The sequence below is a fragment of the Candida margitis genome (genome assembly GCF_024628925.1).
Source record: "Candida margitis strain CBS 14175 chromosome Unknown scaffold4, whole genome shotgun sequence".
Lineage (NCBI taxonomy): Eukaryota > Fungi > Ascomycota > Pichiomycetes > Serinales > Debaryomycetaceae > Lodderomyces > Lodderomyces margitis.
In genome coordinates this window covers 203,916-225,071 of record NW_026261813.1, presented here as the reverse complement: position 1 = coordinate 225,071, position 21,156 = coordinate 203,916, and the positions used below count along the sequence as shown (strand labels likewise).

Genomic DNA, 21,156 nt, shown 5'->3' with positions numbered 1-21,156 from the left:
AAAGCTACTACCACCACTACTACTGCTGCTACTACTACTATTACGTAACTACCTAAGCCGCGGCAACTGGATTACCCTGCAATGGCATATCCTCGTCAGGATACTCACTCAAATCAAGCGTTACCGTCTTGGAGCTATTTTGTCTTTGCTCGCGGTATATGCCCACTAATGCATCAGACTTTTCATACAAATTGTTTTTCAATGATATAACAATAAATTGAAAGTTTGGTCCAGCATGGTTTTTAATATAATTGCCAATCTTGCCAACATTGCTGTTATCCAAAGCTGCATCTATTTCATCCAACACAAAGAATGGCGCAGGCTGGAAGGAATGGAGAGCAAATAGTAACGCTAACGCCGCCATTGTCTTTTCACCACCAGACAATAATTCCATATCCTGAAACCTTTTCATAGGAGGCATAGCATGGTACTTTACGCCTGACAAATATGGTGTATCTTCATCTTCTAAGATCAAGAATGCTGACCCACCCATCGGAGACAAGTTGGATTTGGTCAATTCCTTGTATGTGGCATCAATACAGCCAGATATGTGGTTGAAGGCTTCCATAAATTTGTCGTATCTCTTTTCGCTAATTTCCCTAAACCTATCTGCCGCTTTTCTTTCTTTTTGGCGAGCAACTGTATAATCCTTGTCATAACCTCTCAATTTGTTTTCCACTTCTTTGAACCTTTCCATTGCCTTGGCATTTGGCGTCAATTTCTCCAAACTCTCAATGGTATTCTGAAGCATCACCTCGAGTTCAGCTTCCAATTTGGGACTAAATGTATCCTTATATTTTTGGTCAAGCATTTCGTAATCAATTTCTATTTTGTAAATCTCCCCTAAGATCTCATCCGAGTCTTCGCCCATGGAAATACAATCTAGGTCACCTGCATCCAACGGTAAAATTATATTCTGTATTTTACAGTGTTTCAAGATATTGGCCCTGATCGAATCTACCTTTAACAACGTCTCTTCCTTTTGAATAATCTCTTTTGTAAGATTTGTCACTTCCAGAGAGGCTTCAGCAACGTCATTCTCAACCAATTTGGATGAACGCATTTTTGTCTCCAATAGCAGCGCAACCTTCTTTCGCTCTTTTCGTAAGATTTCACTCTCGGCTTGAACATTGTCAAGGTTTTCTTCCAATCTTTGTTTCTCTTCAACCACGTTTTCCAACTCTTCTCTCAAATCTACAATTTGGTTCGTGATGGAACTCTTTCGTGATTCTGTTTCCTCGCAACGGCTTGTCTCAAAGTCTAATCTATTTTGCAAGACAGAAATAGATTTCAAAAACAAGGCTCTTTCCTTCGCTCTCGTTCTCAATGCGGTTCCGTGCAATTCCTCATACTTTTCTATGCCATCTTTGATCCCCCACTTTTTGCAAAAGTCTTTGTAGATCACGGACTTTTGCTTTTTAATTTCTTTTTCAAACTTTGCAATCTTGGCACCAATTTCTTTGAACTCTGTTCTCATTTTCTCCAAAGACTCCGCATATGTCTTGCACTGTTCCTTTTGAAAATTTATCTCGCTGATTTTATCGTTAATTGCCCTATCCAATGAAGCTTTCTGATTCTTCAAAATTGGTAGCTTATCATCCAACTGGCTAATTTCATCTGCCAACAAATTGATTTCCAATTCCTTTGGTCTAGTCTCTTGCAACTTCAAAACCTCGGACAACAAGCTCTCCTTTCTATCGTTCAACTTGGTCCATTCTTGTTTATCCCAACTGATATTCGCAGAAGATTTACGCGTCTGTTGTCCCCCTGTCATTTGACCCGATTTGTGAATAACAGACCCTTGCAATGTCACAATTTTGTTTTCAAACTTCTTGGATGAGTTCCATCTTAATGATCGAGCCACATTAATATCATCCGCAACCAAGGAGTTACCAACAATATACTCCACTGCTGGCCCAAGTAACTTATCCTCGTATTCCACAATATCCATTCCTGGTACAGCAGAGTCGCTAATTGACCGCAAGTAGCTCAAGTTAACTGGGTCAAACTCGACCGAATCCAAGGGGATAAATGTAGCCACACCTGCTCTTCTTTCCTTTAAAATATCAATACATCTGTAGGCAATCGCAGCAGTTTCCACTATTATTGCATCAGAGTTTCGTCCCAAAATTGTCAGCAAAGCGTATTCGTATTTCTGTTCAGCAGGTCTGACTAATTCATGTACTAATCCTTTGATAGACCCAGCTGGAAGTAATCTTTTGAGTGTGGATATGTTTTCTCGTAATTTCTTCTGTTTGTTAGATGCGCGTTGTTGCGACGACAAATCTTCCAACTTCAACAAAACTTCCTTGAGCTCTGTATTAATCTCAAGTTCTTTTTGATTAAATACATCCTTTTGCTCGATGAGCTTGCTTCTGACGTCATTCTTTTCTCTCTTCTTGTTCAAGACTTGACTGATTTCGTTGTCCAAGTCATTCAACTTTGATTTTAACTCCAAATTGAGACTCGACTGGAGATCTTGCATCCTCGACTCGGTATTAGACTTTTGACTCGTTAAACTTTTCTCTTTGATTGTCAAAGAGTCCTTTTCGTTAACTAATAACGAAATTTGCTCCTCTAGTTCAGATCCACTTGCTGCTAGATACTCAGCTCTAAGCTTCTCATATTCCTCTTGGCCATCCTCAGGAATATTTAGTTTAGATGAGGCAGAAATGGAAACTCTGACCTGTTCCTCAAAATCTTTAAACAACTTTTTGCTGTCACGAAGTTGTTTTTCGAGACTCTTGATTTGTGCCTTTTGTGAAGCAATATCGACCTCCAAATCAGACACCTTGTTTTCCAGAGATTTAATCTTCGACGACAATGATGCCTTGCTTGATTCAACCGGTATCAAACCTCGTTTGGTGGATTCTACTTTCTGGTTTGACTGCTCAATTTGTTTGGTGTAGTTTTTTAATTCAAGAGCTGTTTTCGAGTACTCCGACGTCAAGGACTTGAAAGTTTGTTCTTTCTTTGCAAGAGCATTCTTCATATCCTTCAATTGGTCTTGCTTTGACCTGATCTCATCATTCAATTTATGGTGTTTGTTTTCATTATGATATAATTGATACAAGTTGAGCTTCTTTACGAGATCATTTCTCAATACAAGACTCTTTTCAAATTGACGCTGTTCAGAAGCTTGCTCCTTGTACTGTTTCGATTCTGAATTCAAAGTTCTCTTTCTCGAAAATACTTCGTTGGTGACTTCGTGGGCTTTGTCCATTTCGTCTTTTAAACGTGCATATTCATCGACGTATTCGTTGGATCCGCTGATATGTTCAATCATAGCAGACAAGTCCTTTGGATTTTGCGACGCGATTTGTTCAACGTCTCCTTGAAATACGAGAAAGTTCCTTGCCTTGACGAGGATATTTTCTTGCTTCAATGTAGCTGTATAGTTGAGCTTTGTCACAGACTGATCGTCAATCTGATAATCAGTGCTTCCGGTCGCTGAAATAGATCTTTTCAATCGCAAGATTTCTCCATTGTCTTTTTCATAAACAGCTAGGACATATGCTGATCTTGGGTCTTGTTCAATATCAACAGCAGTGTCATCCAAATCGCCTAATGTGTCTCTTCTTCCTCTATATATCAAGTCTTTTATTTGCCTTGATCTTAATTGTGCTGAGTTCAAACCTAACACGAAAGATATAGCATCCATCATATTTGATTTTCCTGAACCATTGGGTCCTATAATCGATACAAAATTCGACGACGACCCAAAGCCTATCTTGGTATTGCCACGATATGACTTGAAATTGTTAAGCTCCAAACCTAATAATCTTCCCATGTTGATGAACTTTGTATATTTGTGATTACGATATAGCAGTGTATGTTTTTTGTTTGTCTCTCTCTTGTTTTGTTTACGCGATTTGCAAGAGAGAAAGGAAATAATTACAAAGTCTACAAGACGCGTGCGATACTTTTGTGTAGCTTCAGATACATTTACTTTTTTATTTCATTATTATTATTCAACTCTATTTTCAAGAAGACTCGGCTACTGACTTCAAATATTCGTTATGGAGTCTCTCCTGTTGTTGGTACTGCTTTGTTAACTTCTTTCTCATGCTCTTACTGACTTCCTCGCCATTTTTATCAATGGTTGGAATTCCCATTTCGTCAAACTCCTTGTATAATGGGTCATTTTTAAATAAGTCATTTGGAGGAATCTTCAGTTGGGCCAACTTTTCCGCCTCTTTTTGCGCCTTCAAAGCTTCCTGCTCTTTCCTTTTGGCTTCCTTTTCCGCCAGCTGCTTAGCCTTAGCTTCCTGTTGGCTTAGCAATTGCTGCTTTTCTGATTCATTGAGAAACTTGACCAAAGCATTGCCGTCTGGTCTATCATCAAGCGAGACATTGAGGTTGATTAAATCTGAACGAATGGTGTCAGATGCGGCCAAAAACTCTTTTAATTCGGCCTTTTCGATAGCCAAGTTTCTCACTTGGTCTCTAAATTGCGCCAATGCTTTTACATAAGGCATTGCTACGTCTTCTGCAGATCCTACACTCTCTGAAGCAGATTCATCTACCCAACCTAGTTTGTCTGTTCTAGATGGGAAACCCAAGATGTTGAGAATTTTCAGAATCCATGATGCAACCAGCAATAAAACTTCTATTCGAAGCTCGCTCTTACCTGTAGTCGTTAACTGTATGTAGTTATTGCTCTTGGATACTAGCTCCACCAAGTATTTAATGGCATCTCCACTAGCCAAGTTATCGTTGAAGGCAACGTCAACGTCGTCCTGAGCTTGTCTCAAACTTGCGTACAATTCTTTCTCATTGTCCCCAATACGTTTAGAAACGTACTCCCCATTTCCCACTTTATGCTTGTACTCATTGTTTAAGGCACGAACATTTGTGAAGAACTTGCTAAACGTGGACTCGATTGACATTACCTCGCTGATTAAGCTATCCTTGAAGTCCAAAGGTTTGTTCCACGGACATAATGCGAAGACAAACCTCAATTGTCTGGAACTGAAATCTTTTAATGCATCGTTTATAGTAATAAAGTTTTTCAATGATTTCGACATTTTTTGGCCCTGTATATGCAAATGGCCATTATGCATGAAATAATTGACCCACTGATTGTTGTCAAAGTACGCTTCAGACTGGGCTAACTCATTATCATGGTGAGGGAAGCACAAGTCAACACCACCACTGTGTATGTCCATTTGAGAGCCAGTGATATCGGATGCCATAACTGAGCACTCAATATGCCAACCAGGTCTCCCTTTGCCCCACTTGGAGTCCCAAGCAGGTTCACCTGGCTTTGATGCTTTCCACAATGCAAAATCACTAGGGCTGCGTTTAGTGTTTCCCAAACTCAATGACCCTTCACCATCATTGATCAAGCTCATATCACCCTTGTTCCAAGGCTGCAATTTGGCATAATCATGCTTTGAATGCTCATACTTAACAGTATCAAAATAAACTGATCCATCTTCGGTTTTATAGGCATATCCATTAGCAATGATCTTATCAACATATTCAATGATATCAGGGACATATTCGGACACTCTTGTAGTTACTGATGGTGGCAAAACATTGAGCTTTGACATATCCTCATTAAACTTGGTTTCCCAGTACAATGGAAGCTTTTTGAAAATGTTGGGTTCGGTGACTGTTGCTCCATGCTCTTTGTCCAAGTATACAACAGCAACATCCTTGATCTCGTCTAAGAAGTGGTTGTAGGAAATGTTCTTGTTGTTTATAGCATTAAGTGCTCTTACTACAGCTTTCACGTACATTGGAAATTTTGGCTTCTCCTTCTTTATCTCTTCAAGATTTGGTACTGATTGAGACCATGCGATAAATTCCTTTTGCATATCACCTTTGAATTCTGGTAAGTTCTTTTCAACGTAATACTGCAAATATGTTTTGGACAAGTCTAACAATTCCTTAACGTTCTTGTATTGACTAACGACCTTCTCCTCAAATAAATGTTGTTGACGAGCTGCTATGATAATTTTGTCGTCGATATCAGTGACATTCTGGATGAATAAGACATTGTATCCAAAGTAGTCTTGCAAAATCCTCCTACAGATATCGGTTGACACATAGTTTCTGGCATGTCCCATGTGAGAATGATCATAAACAGTCGGTCCACAACTGTACCAAGTTATATGTCCAGGCTTAATTGGATAAAATTCGTTCTTTGTACGGGTCAAGGAGTTGTAAATTTTCAACTTCGGTTTAGTTGATGACAAGTCTTTTGGCTCGTACCATGTTGGTTGTTGAACTGAAGGCTTCTTTGTTGCTGCTGCGGTTGATGATGCTGTAACACTGGTTGAAGATGATGATGATGACATAATTCGGGCAAGGTTTCGTAATCTTCGGCTATAGATCATACAGCCAATTGGAGCTTTTGGTGATGTGTTTCTTGTACCAATGACTGATTTCGCTTAACATGATTTTTTTTTTCTTTGTTTATTAGAGTTGCAAAACAACCTTTCAGTTACTTACTGTGTTCACATTACTCGAGAAAATGATGGGGTGATTGCGTTCTAGAAAGCAAGCACGGTGTTATTAGGAGATCTTTATCCTCGAATGGGAAGAAATGTAGAGATCATGGCGTGTTTCTATTTTCAAACTGTTGGCCGTTTGAGATACTGTAAACTACTATAACTAACAATAGAGCCACAGACATCAGTCGCAAGCATATTCAACTCTCAGTTCGTAAACTTGTCGCATGTTGTATTCACTCCATAGTGAAACTAGGCGTGTTTCGGATGTAAATACTCTAGAACGCAAATTATGAGTCATCATAGAATTGAAATTGAACAAGATCAACCAATGTCCAATATGATACGTCAATCTGTTCTTTACATAATAAACAACAGGCTAAAATACCTTATTGAACCTATAGCTTGGTGGCTCTCTTGGGTGTAAAGAAGGTATTAACAAGTAAAGCTTTGGAGTCGTAATACTTTTCGATGTTTTCTTTTCACCATTAATTTATTAGGGCTCAGCCCTAGATTATATCATGTGACTAAACTATGAGAGTGCATATAATCTTCGCACTGTTACATAATAACACACACAATTTTTTTTTCTCTCTTTAACTCTTTTGTGTGACTGTTTTACTAAGCTACCTGTATGGCCGTAACTACCAACGCTTAGACAAAAATTTAATTTTCAACTTGTAATATACAGAGAAAGTTTTCACTCCATCAACCCATTTTAATAGTAACAACATATACCACCAAAGATGTCATCAACCGTTAAAGCTGCCAACTGGAGATTTGTTGAAGTCGGACGTATCGTCTTAGTTGACAACAAGGACTTAGCCACCATTGTTGAAATTATTGATCAAAAAAGAGTATGTTTTCACAAATAAAAAGAGAGGGGGAACGCAGGAAAGGGGACCTGGCACTAGCAAACAGACTATTGATAAACACTACAAACTATTGTATTGTGTCTGTTGATAATTTGATCCTAACACATCTAGTTTGCTTTTAGCGCCTGTCATGCCACTATGGGTTGATTGTTTGAGTGTCTCCGATCTCAAACCTGCGATTCCATGTTCATTTTACAAACTATATGTACTAACAATATCTTTTAGGCTTTAATCGATGGACCAAAAGTACCAAGACAAGCTGTATCCTTGGCTAAAGTCACCTTGACCCCAATTGTCTTGCCAAACTTGCCAAGAGGAGCCAGAACCGCCACTGTTCAAAAGAAATGGGCTGCTTCTGAAGTTGACAACAAATGGGCTTCGTCAGCTTGGGCTAAGAAATTGGCTAACAAAGAAAGAAGAAGCCAATTAAGTGATTTCGAAAGATTCCAAGTTATGGTTTTGAAGAAACAAAGAAGATATGCCACCAAGAAAGCTTTGGCTAAAGCTTAAATGAACCTTTTCTAATCTCAAAAGAATGAACTTGTGTTATAGGCAATGCTTTTTTTTAATAGTATATTTCATCGGGGAAGACGATTTGTTTAGAGCTCCAAGAATAGTTGCGGGTTGAAAAAGCAAAGCACCATTATCATGTCACTTACATCATCATTTCACTTAGTTGTTAACCATTCCAATTTTATAAGTCTATAAAATATAATATTAAAAATCACGAATTTGTATAAATATCACTTGAGTAGAAGAGGCAGTAAAACCTCTAATTAATCGTTTATTTACAAGAATATATTTGACTCTAAATAGCAATGTTCTTTTTACTTTTTGCTGCCCTGTGCTTTTTCGTAATCGCTGATCAATTGTTTTTGCAATTGTGGACTAGCTTGAGAATACTTGAGGAACTCCAATGAAAATTCACCTTTACCCTGAGTACATGCTCTCAAGTTTGTAGAAAATCCAAACATGGAATTTAATGAACACTCAGCCGTAACGGTAAACTCATCCTGTCCATTTACAGTCTCGTTAATCATACCGCCCAACTTGTTAACCAAGCCAACGACAGAACCTTGGAATTCGTTTGGTGCCGTGATTTCGACATTCATTATTGGCTCCAAAATAACTGGGGCTGCATTGAGGAAGGCTTGTCTAAACGCACCTTGAGTTGCGGTCCTAAATGCCAATTCCGAAGAATCAACAACGTGGGTTTGACCATCGTTGATAAGCATATCAACACCCAAAACCTGGTGTCCAATCAATGGACCCTTTTCCAAGCAATCATCAAACCCTTTGTTACAAGCCAACAAGAACTTTTCTGGAATCTTTCCTCCAACAATTTGGGTTTGAAACTTGTTTTCACCTTCAATCGGTTTCATCTCACCAACAACTCTACCATACTGACCTGCACCACCAGATTGTTTCTTGTGGGTGAAATCAAATGCAGCTGGTGCAGTAATGGCTTCTCTGTAGGCAACTTGAGGCTTACCAGTAACACAGTCAACCCCATACTCTCTTTTGATTCTTTCGACGTAAATTTCCAAGTGCAACTCTCCCATTCCGGAAATAATAGTCTCCTTTGACTCAGAATCGTAGTGAACTCGGAATGTTGGATCTTCTTTCTGAAACCTGTTCATGGCTTTCGAGAATGCACCATTGTCTTTTGTTTTAGGAGCAATACTTAAGGAAATAACTGCTTCTGGAACAAACATTGAGCTCATGGCAATTTGCTGCGTTGAGCCTTGACCTATAAATGTGTCACCAGAAGCACAATCGATACCAAAGGTGGCACAAATCTCACCACTTCCAACTTCAGCTACATCCTCCATATCATTGGAATGCATTCTCACCAATCTTGAAACCTTGACTTTCTTGCCTGTCTTGATGTGAGTCATGTAAGAACCCTTCTTCAATTTACCTTGATATACCCTGATATAGGTCAATTGTCCGTATGGTCCCTCTTCTAACTTGAATGCCAAACCAACAAATGGAGCAGCACTAGATGGAATCAAATTGATTGGTGTTTCACTTCCATCTTTGTGGAGTTCCAAACCAGTGTTTAAAATTTCATTAGGTTGTGGTAAGTAATCGACAACAGCATCCAATACTGGTTGGATACTTCTATTTGCCAAAGCAGAACCCATAAGTACAGGAGTGAATTTTCTTCCAATGGTGGCGCGTCTAATGGCTGCCTTGATTTGTTCTGGAGTTGGTTCTTCACCTTCCAAGTAAATGTCAGCCATTTCTTCGTCAACATCAGCCAATGTTTCAATCAATAAAGCTCTCTTTTCCTCAACCAACTCCTTCAAATCTTCAGGAACTTCAGCAGATCTGATTATTTCACCTTGTGAACCTTCATTGTACAAAGCAACACGATCAATAATATTGACAACACCTTTCAATTGGTCTTCGGCCCCGATAGGAACTTGGATAGCTGCAGCTGGCATTTTCAATTTCAAATTGATTTGCACAATGGCCCTCCAAGGGTTTGCGCCCATACGGTCCATCTTGTTAATGAATGTGGCTCTAGGAATATTGTAACGACGCATTTGTCTATCAACAGTGACTGTTTGTGATTGGACCCCGGCAACTGCACAAACAACCAACACGGCACCATCCAAAACACGCAATGCTCTTTCAACCTCAATTGTGAAATCAATATGTCCTGGCGTGTCAATCAAATTGAAATGGTACGATTTGTCGTCCTTATCCCATGAACAGTATGTAGCGGCCGACTGGATGGTGATACCTTTCTCTCTTTCCAAGTCCATATGATCCATCTTGGCTCCAACTGAATCACGACCTCTAACTTCGTGGATAGCCTTGATCCTTCCGGTGTAGAACAAAACACGTTCGGTAAATGTGGTCTTACCCGAATCTATATGTGCCGAGATACCAATGTTTCTGATTCTCTTAGATGCTTTAATGTCCTCCTCTGGTAGATTTTTCATTATCTCATCAATCACCACTTTTTCCTCTTCGTAAGTCTCCGGTTGTTTTTGTTTCAAGTCATCGAGAACACGTAGCGATGTTTGAAATCCTCTGGATACGACAAGCGATTGATGTGATTTGGCCAAGCTCGAAAGGGGAAGCTTATGCAACTGGCTACTCCTTAAAACATTACGTAGCACACTAGTCATGTTGGGGATGTTGGTTGTTTTTTCGTGTTACAGTTTACTATCGGATCATTGGCTGAAAAATTTTTTGAGAAAAATCAAAATGTTGCAAACATAAGCAACTGCCACACGCTCACTCATTCACTCACTCACTCGCGTCAATAAATACAACTGTTTCACATTTCAGACCTACACAAGCTATTTACACACTAATTCTTTGGCTTGACACCGATACCATTGACATTTCTAAACATCATAACACCCTTGGCGTCCTCTTTATCATCATCAACAAATTGACAAGTTCTAATACATTTCCATAAACTTACCCACATTGACTCACCTTCATATCTGTAGTGTTCGCCCATGACTTTCTTAATAGCTTCAGTGGCTTCTCTAGCATTGTAAAAGGGAATTCTTGATACGTAATGGTGCAAAACGTGAGTTTCAATAATGTCATGGAAAATGTGTTGACCAATGAATCCAAAGTTACGGTCAATTGTAGCTGCTGCGCCACGAGCAAAAGTCCATTCTTTGGCAGTGTAGTGAGGCATACTAGGGTCGGTATGTTGCAAAAAAGTAACAAAGACTAACCAGTGGTTAACCCATAACCAAGGGACGAACCAGTTGATCATCATGTTGAACAATCCAAAAGTTTTGTACCATTGGTAAACGACGGTAAAGGTGGTAATGATACCAATATCGGACAAGATGATATTCCAGTATTGATGCTTTTCAAAAACAGGAGAAGAAGGAGCGTAATGCGATCTACCGTACCAAGTAGTTCCCTTGTACTCCTGGCCAGTTGCATTGGAAGCCAAGTACAATTGTAAGCCACCCAACTGTTGGAAAACCAATACGGCAAAAGTCCAAATAGGACTTTCTTCCATTAAATCTTCAACTTTTTCAGCGTTGCTCTTCTTCAAGTACTCCTCCTTGGTATATGGTACGAAAACCATATCCTTGGTCAAATGACCAGTAGCTTTGTGGTGTTTTGAATGGCTATATTTCCATGAAAAGTATGGAACGATCAAGTATGAGTGTAGAACCCATCCGATAAAGTCGTTGACTTTTGGGTAGTCAGAAAATGCACCATGACCACATTCATGGGCTAAAATCCACAATCCGAATCCAAATAAACCAATTGCATAGGATTGAACCATCCAAGCAACGCCTCTAAGGGCAGACGATACAGTTTCGTGTCCAGTGATTTCAATTTGAGGAATAAACTGGTGTCCGACATATCCAATCAAAACCATCATAGTAATATCTCTAACAACGTAACCCAATGATCTAATCAATGATCTGTCAAAGCAATGTTTGGGAATAGCTTGTAAAATCTCCTTTATTGTGTAGTCGGGAACTTTAAACACATTACCATTGGTATCAATAGTTGTCAAGTTGGAGGTTGGTGCGTTGCTGCTCAAAGTGGCAACATTGCCGGACCTGTTGATCAGTGAACCAGAGTTGGTGTCCAATCCAGTGGTGGTAGCTGCATGTACAGTATTCATTATACGAAATCAAAAAAGATAGAAGTTACCAACGACTAGGTCAGATAAAGAAGGAAAGAAGAAAGAAAAGAAAAGAAAAAGTAATAAGGGGTTTATAAATAGATACATCTACAACACCATCCTCTTATCATCGCCTTAACTTCTATTGGCTTACCGTACAAAACCGGGCAACAATTGGGAAAAAATTTTCCGTGCTTTGTGGCATCTTATTTGGGTCTGGAGAGATGGGCCGAGAAGTGGTTGAGTAAGTAGCTCAGGCGGGTATTATTTTACTGTCGTCTATGAGGAAATACCAATCGTCTAGGTGTGAATGTAGAGTAACTTTTGAAATAATCGGAAGTAGTACTCTTTCCGCATTTTACACCCGTCAAACCCCACCCCCTTCTTTTTCTAGTGAACAACAACATAGCCTTTGGGACAACTTTATAGACACGAACAAAAGAAAAAATAAAAAGAAACCAAAACATTGTTTCAGCCACACGATTATTACATGCAGGTGTGAAACAATTGAAAAAATGTAAAAAACCGTTGCATTTAGATAAATTGGGAGGCAGAGGGAGGACCATAGACAAGGTGATCTCATAGGCAACACAGGAAGATGTTCTAGGTGGTGAGATCAATTGTAGTAAATGTCAACATTGTTGAGGGATTCTTATTGAAACTTGGCTAGATTAAATTTGTCGTCCTTGTAAATAGATTTTGTATGGTATTTAATGCAAATTTTTGGAAAGCATTTTAGTAACCGTCATAAATAAGACTTAGATCGGATAAGGCTCAAGAACTAGCCTCATATCATGACAATGCTCGCATTTGTGAAGCAGTCCCTAGTTTGACTCTACATACCCCTATATGACACTATCCATTTCACCCACAAAGAGACAGCGTGTCAATGGAAAACATTACACAAAATAAATTTTGCTTTAAGTCACGTGATTGAAAGTCTGTAGCACTGAAAATTTCTTCTTGATATTTGAGAAGTTATTTAATAGGAGCAAAAGGGAGCGGTATGAAGTACTGTGAAGACGAACCTTTGTTTAACCTTGGTCAAAAAAGAAAACATTCAATGTACACATTTGTCAGTTTACAAGTCTTTTGAAATTGCCAAATGATCCTACCTTAGAAAAGTAAAACTTTGGGGTCAACTGAGGCGTCAACTGAAGTAGCCTTCAAGAATCGAGCCAATACAATTCAGACAGGAATCCAGTTTTGTTGTATACTTTAAATCTATTACCTTCAAATGGGGAGCTTTAGTAGTTTTAATTCCATTTGTAGTTAAAATGATTTTGGTTAGACTCTCTCCTCATTCCAACGACCATATACCTTAAATTTTCAAAACCTTTCCTGTTCATCCTCGTATGATTTTAGTTCGCTAAATTTTTTATAACGATGTGTCAGATTTAAAGCACTTGTGGCCATTAAAGAATAATCTAAATAAGAAAATTGCTCGTAAATTTTGTTGGCTGAACGTTTTGCTATCCAGCTAGCTTGTCATGAGTAGTAGGGCTTGTAAGCTTACACCTCATAGTTGTGGCTCTCTACTTAACTTTCATGTCACTTTAAATTATAGTCAAACACCCCCGCCCCATCCATGGCTCATTATATCTCGTAAATGAACAATAAAACAACTTTTGGCAGGTAAAAAAGAGCGTAGTAATGCGATCAAACACAATGGTACTTATCACAAGAAGTGGGGAAATTCAGATCCATGGGCACTACAACTACTCAAAAGAAACCCCCTCCCATGCAATGTATTCTTGGTTTTAATTATTGTTACTAAGTTTCAGTTTATACAGTCCCAATGCATTGCTGAAATGGAATAGCTACCTTAAAACCGTTGGGAAGTCATTGCAAAGAGGTTACACTGAGACTAATTAGGCAAAGTTCTGAACAAGTTTAGGACTTAATGTATGAAGTGTAGATTATTGTATTTCCTTTATGAAAGTAATTCCAGATTTGAAAGGCCCATATGCATTGGGTGCAAAAGAGAGAAATAGACAGTATTTAAGTTTGTTTTTTTTTCTTGGGGGTATCTCAATCTGTTTACCGAATGCGGAAATTATTTTTATTCTTTTGTGTAAGGTGTGTCCCTTTACCAAAATAAAAAAATATTAAAAAATAAATAAATCTTGAAAGTGGTGTAATTTTGAATAGTTGCTTTTTGCACCCTTTTGCTTATATTGGGAAAGTAAGGCATTGCAATAAAGTTCATAGTACAGGGCTCAAAACCAGGCAACGTTAAGCAACCCTTTAGTGTTTTAAGATTTTGAGAGGAGGTTCCTAATGTATTGGACAAGTTTGTTATTAACCCACAACAGTCGCCCCGCTGCCTATTGTTAATTCAGTATTGACAAGTTTAGGTTCTTTCTTCACATAGAGCTGTGTGAGGGTATAGGTAAGGTTGCGTTGTGTTTTGTTTTGTTTTGTTTTGTTTACGAAAACTTCAACCAAACGTTTTATTCAATTAGCCATGTTTACTTTCATTACGAGGTTCTAAATTTGGAACATCAGATGGACTGGAAAAACAAAAAAGAAAAAAAGTTAGGTCGAAGTGCTGCACTTTTTACGAGACAGAGATCGAGCTGCTGCAAGATTCGGTATGAGGGTGAAACCACCTACTTACGCATAAGTACAACGTAGAGTAATTGTTTCTGAAAATGGTAAAACCAAATCACTATAAACTAGGTGAACTTTTCTAAACTCATACAGTTAAAGTGGAGGGGTTATGAATTTGTGTAAAGCTTAATTATGCGAAATACGAATTCCAGGTCACGAAAGCTGTTACAAGTGTGGAAGCATTACCTTGAGGGTAAAGATACCCCAAAGTGAAGCTACTTCTCCACTGGTTATGCAACTTATCAGTTATCTACATTCGGAAAGGGCAATAACTGTGTATAGCTATGGCCTTATAGGGGGTGGGGAGCTTTTCTCCTATAAGCAATTAGTTCTATCACACAAAACAAAAGGGAACATTTTGGATTTGAAATCTTGAAAATATGTGTAACAATAGCACTTCTGAGAACAATCGAAGGGTGTAAGAACTGAAAGGGATGTAGCAGAACTGAATGAGCTACTCTCATCGAGGGCAGTTAACCGGGCCTAACTAAAGAGGAAAACTCTGCATAAACTTGTTTTCTCACTAAAGATGGAGAGTTAGCAAGTTGAACCTTACAGTCGGTAGGCTTAAAATTAAAGTCGGTTTATAATTACTGCAAGGAGCATGGCTCATCACAGCGCCCACCTTTAATACCGCAAGAGGTAGTTTTTCTTAGCCACTCCTTTCGTGGCTTTGAGGAAAAATGTTTTCATTCCCCGAATTGAGTTGTTATTTTCGAACTGTCTCCCCTCTATCCCCCATTACGTTCGTCTATACTTAACTAGCTCGAACACGAATGAAACTCGCTTATCAATTTGTAACATTCATTGCCCGTCAAAACTATGGTCCGGAACTGTTAAAAGAACCTGTTCCACTGATTCCAGCGCATTGTAAAACTGACTCCTATAACCATTTCAACCGAATCGTTCCATTTTATGGTTCAACTTTAGGTCGAAAAAGTTATCAACCGACACAATAAATGTCTCATTACTGTATTGAGTTATTTTGTAGGTTATGACCAAGAAATTTTTTGTAGATGTACAAACTTTTGGGTAAAATATGGTCACCTCCATTCTCAGTATTATCTCCTTTTGTGGCATGTCACACTCGGGGATCCACGTTATTACTGTATGGCATGTGGTTCATAAAGGAACAGAATAACTTCCTAATCAGGTAATGAATAATTAATTTTATTTTTTTTATCATGTTCATTTTTGTGTCACAACCTTTTTTTACTGTTACTTCCATCTTTAGTCAAAGGCGAGTTTGAGTATTATGCACAAAGTGTATGCTTAAACTTACACGATTTACCATTGTATATACCAAATATGGTTCTTTCTGTCTAGTCAACAAAAGGACTCTCGTAAATTTCGAATAATTATAAATATCATCGACATCCTCGAGTTTTCAAATTCAGCCTTTCATTTCTTTTCTTTTTCTCATCATCAATCAATCCCACCCCGAGAAACTTTATTCATTACTCGCTACCAATATAGATTTCAACTGCAAAAAAGAACCTCAACCCACAAAAAATCACACAACACTACTACAATGAAATTCTCACAAACTACTTTGCTCGCCGTCTTGGCTTCATCCGCTTTCGTTTCAGCTGCTCCAGCTATTGTTTCTGAACAATCTATGGTTAAAAGAGAAGATGTCAACGATGTCTTGGCTATCTTGAAAGAAATCAAAGAACACAACGCTAAGAGAGAGTTCTTGGAAGGTGATGCATTGATTGAACACGACAAAAGAGCTGACTCTGCTTTGGGTAACTTGATTACCGCTTTGACTAACTCCGGTATTATTGGTCAAGTTTGGAACACCCTTACCACTGACTCATCTATTAAATCTTCACTTTCAAACATTATTCAATCAGCTATCCAAACCGCTGTTGTCCAAGGTCCAGCTTTGATTTCAGCTATCTGGAACTCTGGTTTGTTGGGTGATATTTTCAACACTTTCTTGAATGATTCTGATTTGAGAAGTGCCTTCTTGGGTGTTGCTCAATCCATTTTCGGCACTGCCGTCAACTTGATTACCTCATGGTTGAGTGGATCCTCATCATCATCAACCACCACCACATCTGCTGCTTCAACTTCAACTGGTGCTGCTGCCAAGAGAGAGCTTTTGGATCTTAACGCTGAATACATTGACAAGAGAGACTTGTCTTCGATTATTTCATTCATTGTTCAAGAAATTTCAGACTCAGGAATTGTTTCTTCTTTGGTCAACAAAGTCTTGGCTGACCCAACGGCTTCCATCAACTTCTTGACCTCAGCTTTCAAGAATGGTTTGGTCATTGCTGAAGATGTCTATAGCTGGGCTAAACAATCAGGATTGTGGGACACTGCCTTGTCTTATATTGAAAATAATGCTGGAACTTGGGCCAGTGCCATTGCCTCATTCTTGGGTAACGCTTTGAAATCAGGTACTGTTAGTTCATCAGAAATTGACAATGCAAACACTAGTGTATCAGCTAGATCAACTACTACTACTAGTACCTCTGCCGCTGCTGTTGCCGCTGCTGCTGGTACTACTGCCGCTACCGGTACTGCTGCTGCTGCCGCTGCTACTACTACTGCCGCTGCCACTGCTTCTTCAGGTAGTAATGCTGAATTGAACTCTTTGATTGCCAAATACGGTGGATCATCTGCCACTGCTGCAGCTACCAGCGTAGATACCTCAGGATTGTCAGGAAGCGTAGGCGAATTGGTTAGTGCTGCCGCTCAAGCTGCTTCCTCCTTGAAGAGAAGAAACTACTAGGTTAAGTCAAATCACGGGGACACGGAGAAGGGATGCTTATAAATATACCACCTGATGATCAAATATAATATTTTCTGACTGCAGTTCAACAAATAATAGATCTTGATTAATCTTTCCCACTGTTGTCAAAGAGAAAGTCATGTTGACTAATCCCGGAGTAAAAAAAAAAGAAGATGAGTTTGACATTTTACTTTTAGTTTGGTTTCGACTTTGCTTAGTATGCTTTACTTTTCAGTTTTCTAAGGAGTTTTGAAGGTTTTTTTATCATACCAATTTGGTTTTTTCTTTTATACGTTATATTAATTTTATATTCAATTCTTAGCTACAAAAATATACAACGTAGTGTAGTATGGCATCGACTGTTGAGTAAATAGTGAGAGTAAGAGAGAAGGAGAAGTGGGTGACTGGTGTTGACAGCATTGATTGCAACTCTCTATTACACAAAAATGGACTCCGCTGATTGAGAAGCACCACTTATAAGCAAACATTTCCTATTGAAGCTGTAACAAACAATGGACTCTCTTGTGAAAAAGATAGGTCCGGAATGTGGATCGAGTGTTGCCTCACTAAGCTATGCTCCACATAAACTAGACTATTCCAATTTTTTCCGGATATTAGCGAGGGATTTTAAACGTGGTGTGATTTTTATACACTCGTGATTTTAGCGAGACAAATGCAACCAACCTTTCCCCCAGATTCACTCGGGTTTGAAAAGGACTTAAAAGCAAGGGGATTTCGTTTTTAAAAAACACACCTCTTTCTTCTTTGTCCCAGGTACAAATCAATTACACCAAAGATGTCTTCAATTATCAATCAATTAGGTCTCAACACTAGAGTTCCATACCACTTCTTGTTCTACTCATTGTCGTTTGGAGGTACCGCCTTCTACTCCTACATTGTTTCTCCAGTATTATTTAAGGAGTTACCAAGAGGCGACTTTAGCAAAGTTCAAAGCAAAGTCTTCCCTTGTTATTTCAAGTACCAAATCCTTGCTCCACTTCTTTTAGCTGCCGTTACTCCATTTAAGTACTGTCCAATTGCCATTGGCACGTTGGCAATTGCTTCACTTTCAGGAATTGTCAATTTGTTTTACTTGGAGCCCAAATGTCATGCCATTAAGGAGGAGAGAATTAAATTGGCTTCTGCTGGTAAGGAAAAGAAGGATAATGGTGAGCCAAGTGATGAGATGCAAGCTTTGACTACCAGCTTTCGCAGATGGCACGGATTGAGCATGTTGGTTAACAACTTGTCGGTTTTGTCTTTGGCTGTTTACGGATTAACTGTAGCTAAAAGATTAACCTCGATTAAATACTGAATTGTGAGTTGGTAATACATGTCATATTTATTGTTTTCTTTTCGCTTCGTCCTCTTTGATTCAGCCTAGTCTTTGAGGGTAACCTTTGAGTTGCACATAGCCATAAAACGTCTGATGTATCTGAAATTTCGAATTCTTTGGTACCGTTTCTCTTCATAAAGCGCATTTCTTGTGGCATTTCAGGGTAGTCTCTCCTAGTTTGTGTCACGATTATTAACATTGTTTATTCGGAGTTGTATCTCCAGCTAGATAAAAATAACAAAAGAACTTTGATAGACGCGGCGATTTTAGTTAAAAAATTTCTTTTTCTTTCCTGCGCATGAAGATATTTTTGCAACAAAGAATCGCCTCTCTTGCGACGGCAATTAAAAGGTACTGGGGCTTCTCCCTACAACTTGAAAGTCTTGGCATATAGCTTCTTCATAAAAAACCTAATGATATACTTGTTCACAAGCTTTTTGGAAGGCATAGAAGTTCTGTTGCGAACTTGCCACTTCCCTAGACCACATTCATTACACAAAGATAAATTGCCCTGTTATTTCCTCATCTTCTTTGAAAATGCCTTACGAGTAAGAAAATTTTCTCAAATTTTGTACCCAAAATGCCTTATTGAGTTGAAAATGAAACCTGAATATAAAGTTCACGAATTCCCCTAATGGCAGGAGCAAACTGGAATATGCACAATATTACAGCCATTTTCTTAAAAGAATCACTAGCACGGCCAATCTTGCCCAAATTGGAAAACAAATAGCTGCAAAAATCAGTATTCATGTCTTTTAAAGAATCCAACTTGGAAGATGGGTACTCGGTATCTTCATCTCAGTTTCAAGTAACCACAAAACAAGCCAGTAATGACACCAGGGATAAAGACTCATCATTTATCTCATTTTTCAAATCGTTCAAGGTAGATAAAACAGAAATTGAAAATGGAGTGGAAGTACTCACACCAGAGGATAGTCTACGGAGTTACCAAATCAAGTTGATTGCACTTTCATCATGTGTTGGGTCTGGTTTATTTATCAGTAGTGCATCTATATTATCCTCGGCAGGTCCAGCTGGTACGGTTATTGGATATTCAATTGTGGCAGTCTTAATATTTTTCGTGGTTCAAGCATTGGGGGAATTGACTAGCTCATATCCTGTTCGGGGAAATTTCCTCATCTATAATTCACGTTTTATCGATGAATCCTGGGCATTTGCCATGAATTGGAACTACTGTATGCAATGGATCGTTAGTATTCCTTTGTCCCTAGTCGGTGCATCAATGACCATTCAGTATTGGAACGACGATATCAACCCCGGCGCTTGGGTTGCCATTTTCTGGGTGTGTATTTGTGCCATTAACATTTTCGGAGTCAAGGGGTACGGGTATGGTGAAAGCGTGTTTTCCGTGATTAAAGTTGTAGCGATTATAGGGTTTGCTATTTTGGCCATTATTTTGATCGCTGGGGGCGGTAAGCAAGGCTATATTGGCGGTAAAAACTGGCACCCGCCGTTTGCCAATGGGTTCAGAGGCACTTGTAATACTCTTGTTAATGCTTCGTTCAGTTTCGCCGGTACGGAGTTGGCAGCAATTGCTGCTGCTGAGACCTCAAATCCCCATAAGGCACTACTTAAAGCAACAAAGCAAATTTTCTGGAGAATAGCCGTGTTCTACATGTTATCCGTGATATTGTTGTGTTTTTTGGTTCCATATAATGATCCTAAGTTGTTGGGAAACTCAAACTCGTCAGCATCACCATTTGTCATTGCCATTTCCAATGGTGGAATCAATGTCTTGCCGTCTATTTTCAATGCTGTTATATTAATTGCCCTTTTGTCAGTAGCCAACGCCAGTGTTTTTGCAACTTACAAACCATTGGTCGCATTGGCTGAGGCTGGACATGGACCAAAGTTTTTGGCGTACCTCGACCGAAAAGGAAGGCCAATTTTCTCCATAGTGATTGCATTGGCCTTTGGGTTGATTGGGTTTGTCGGTGCGTCAAAAAATCAAGAGACTGTATTTGCTTGGTTATTAGCCTTGAGTGGATTGTCGTGTATTTTCATTTGGTTTTCGATATCATTGGCACAAATTCGTGTCAACTATGCATGCAAAGTCCAAGGATTGGATTTGTACCGACCATTTAGGGCCATTGGCGGGGATTATGGTGCATACCTTTCAATGATTATCAACGTTTTGATTTTAATTGCACAATTTTATGTTGCATTGTACCCAATTGGTGGACAATCTTTGCAAGCAAGCACTTTTTTCCAAGCATATTTGGCAACTCCTATAGTGTTGGTGTTGTACGTGGGTCACAAGCTTTGGACCAGGAATTGGAGAATGTATATCAAAGCTAAAGATATGGATCTCTTAACGGGGAGAAATCAAGTTGATGTTGAAGTAGCACTTGAAGAACTTCATGACGAAAAGCAAAGGTGGAAGCAAAATCCGTGGTGGTATAAAGCTGTAGATGTATGGTGTTAGGTGTATTTTTATAGATTATAGTTAAAGTAATGACGACATGATTGAATTTAGAACTTTA

The 21,156-nt window shown here is 38.9% G+C and overlaps 8 protein-coding genes across 8 annotated transcripts; 4 read left to right on the top strand and 4 right to left on the bottom strand. All coding sequences in view use genetic code 12, as the record gives it.

The window, feature by feature from the left end:
- Positions 1-52: 52 nt before the first annotated feature.
- Positions 53-3,790, bottom strand: SMC1 (cohesin subunit; the record flags this gene model as incomplete). Its single annotated transcript, XM_051814960.1, has 1 exon — positions 53-3,790. The coding sequence occupies one exon, from the start codon at positions 3,788-3,790 to the stop codon at positions 53-55; it is 3,738 nt and encodes a 1,245-aa protein (XP_051671487.1).
- A 193-nt stretch (positions 3,791-3,983) lies between these two features.
- Positions 3,984-6,344, bottom strand: CANMA_002845 (cysteine--tRNA ligase; the record flags this gene model as incomplete). The annotated part of the gene is made up of 1 exon (XM_051814958.1): positions 3,984-6,344. The coding sequence occupies one exon, from the start codon at positions 6,342-6,344 to the stop codon at positions 3,984-3,986; it is 2,361 nt and encodes a 786-aa protein (XP_051671486.1).
- Positions 6,345-7,204: 860 nt separating this feature from the next.
- On the top strand, positions 7,205-7,843 carry RPL14 (60S ribosomal protein eL14; the record flags this gene model as incomplete). The annotated part of the gene is made up of 2 exons (XM_051814957.1): positions 7,205-7,315; positions 7,559-7,843. 2 exons carry the CDS (start codon positions 7,205-7,207, stop codon positions 7,841-7,843), a joined length of 396 nt encoding a protein of 131 aa, XP_051671485.1.
- A 317-nt stretch (positions 7,844-8,160) lies between these two features.
- Positions 8,161-10,476, bottom strand: CANMA_002843 (uncharacterized protein; the record flags this gene model as incomplete). The annotated part of the gene is made up of 1 exon (XM_051814956.1): positions 8,161-10,476. One exon carries the CDS (start codon positions 10,474-10,476, stop codon positions 8,161-8,163), a length of 2,316 nt encoding a protein of 771 aa, XP_051671484.1.
- A 185-nt stretch (positions 10,477-10,661) lies between these two features.
- Positions 10,662-11,960, bottom strand: FAD3 (Fad3p; the record flags this gene model as incomplete). Its single annotated transcript, XM_051814955.1, has 1 exon — positions 10,662-11,960. One exon carries the CDS (start codon positions 11,958-11,960, stop codon positions 10,662-10,664), a length of 1,299 nt encoding a protein of 432 aa, XP_051671483.1.
- Positions 11,961-16,104: 4,144 nt separating this feature from the next.
- OP4 (Op4p) lies at positions 16,105-17,316 on the top strand (the record flags this gene model as incomplete). Its single annotated transcript, XM_051814954.1, has 1 exon — positions 16,105-17,316. The coding sequence occupies one exon, from the start codon at positions 16,105-16,107 to the stop codon at positions 17,314-17,316; it is 1,212 nt and encodes a 403-aa protein (XP_051671482.1).
- Positions 17,317-18,112: 796 nt separating this feature from the next.
- CANMA_002840 (DUF4149 domain-containing protein) lies at positions 18,113-18,631 on the top strand (the record flags this gene model as incomplete). The annotated part of the gene is made up of 1 exon (XM_051814953.1): positions 18,113-18,631. One exon carries the CDS (start codon positions 18,113-18,115, stop codon positions 18,629-18,631), a length of 519 nt encoding a protein of 172 aa, XP_051671481.1.
- Positions 18,632-19,400: 769 nt separating this feature from the next.
- CANMA_002839 (uncharacterized protein) lies at positions 19,401-21,098 on the top strand (the record flags this gene model as incomplete). The annotated part of the gene is made up of 1 exon (XM_051814952.1): positions 19,401-21,098. One exon carries the CDS (start codon positions 19,401-19,403, stop codon positions 21,096-21,098), a length of 1,698 nt encoding a protein of 565 aa, XP_051671480.1.
- Between the last annotated feature and the right edge of the window lie 58 nt (positions 21,099-21,156).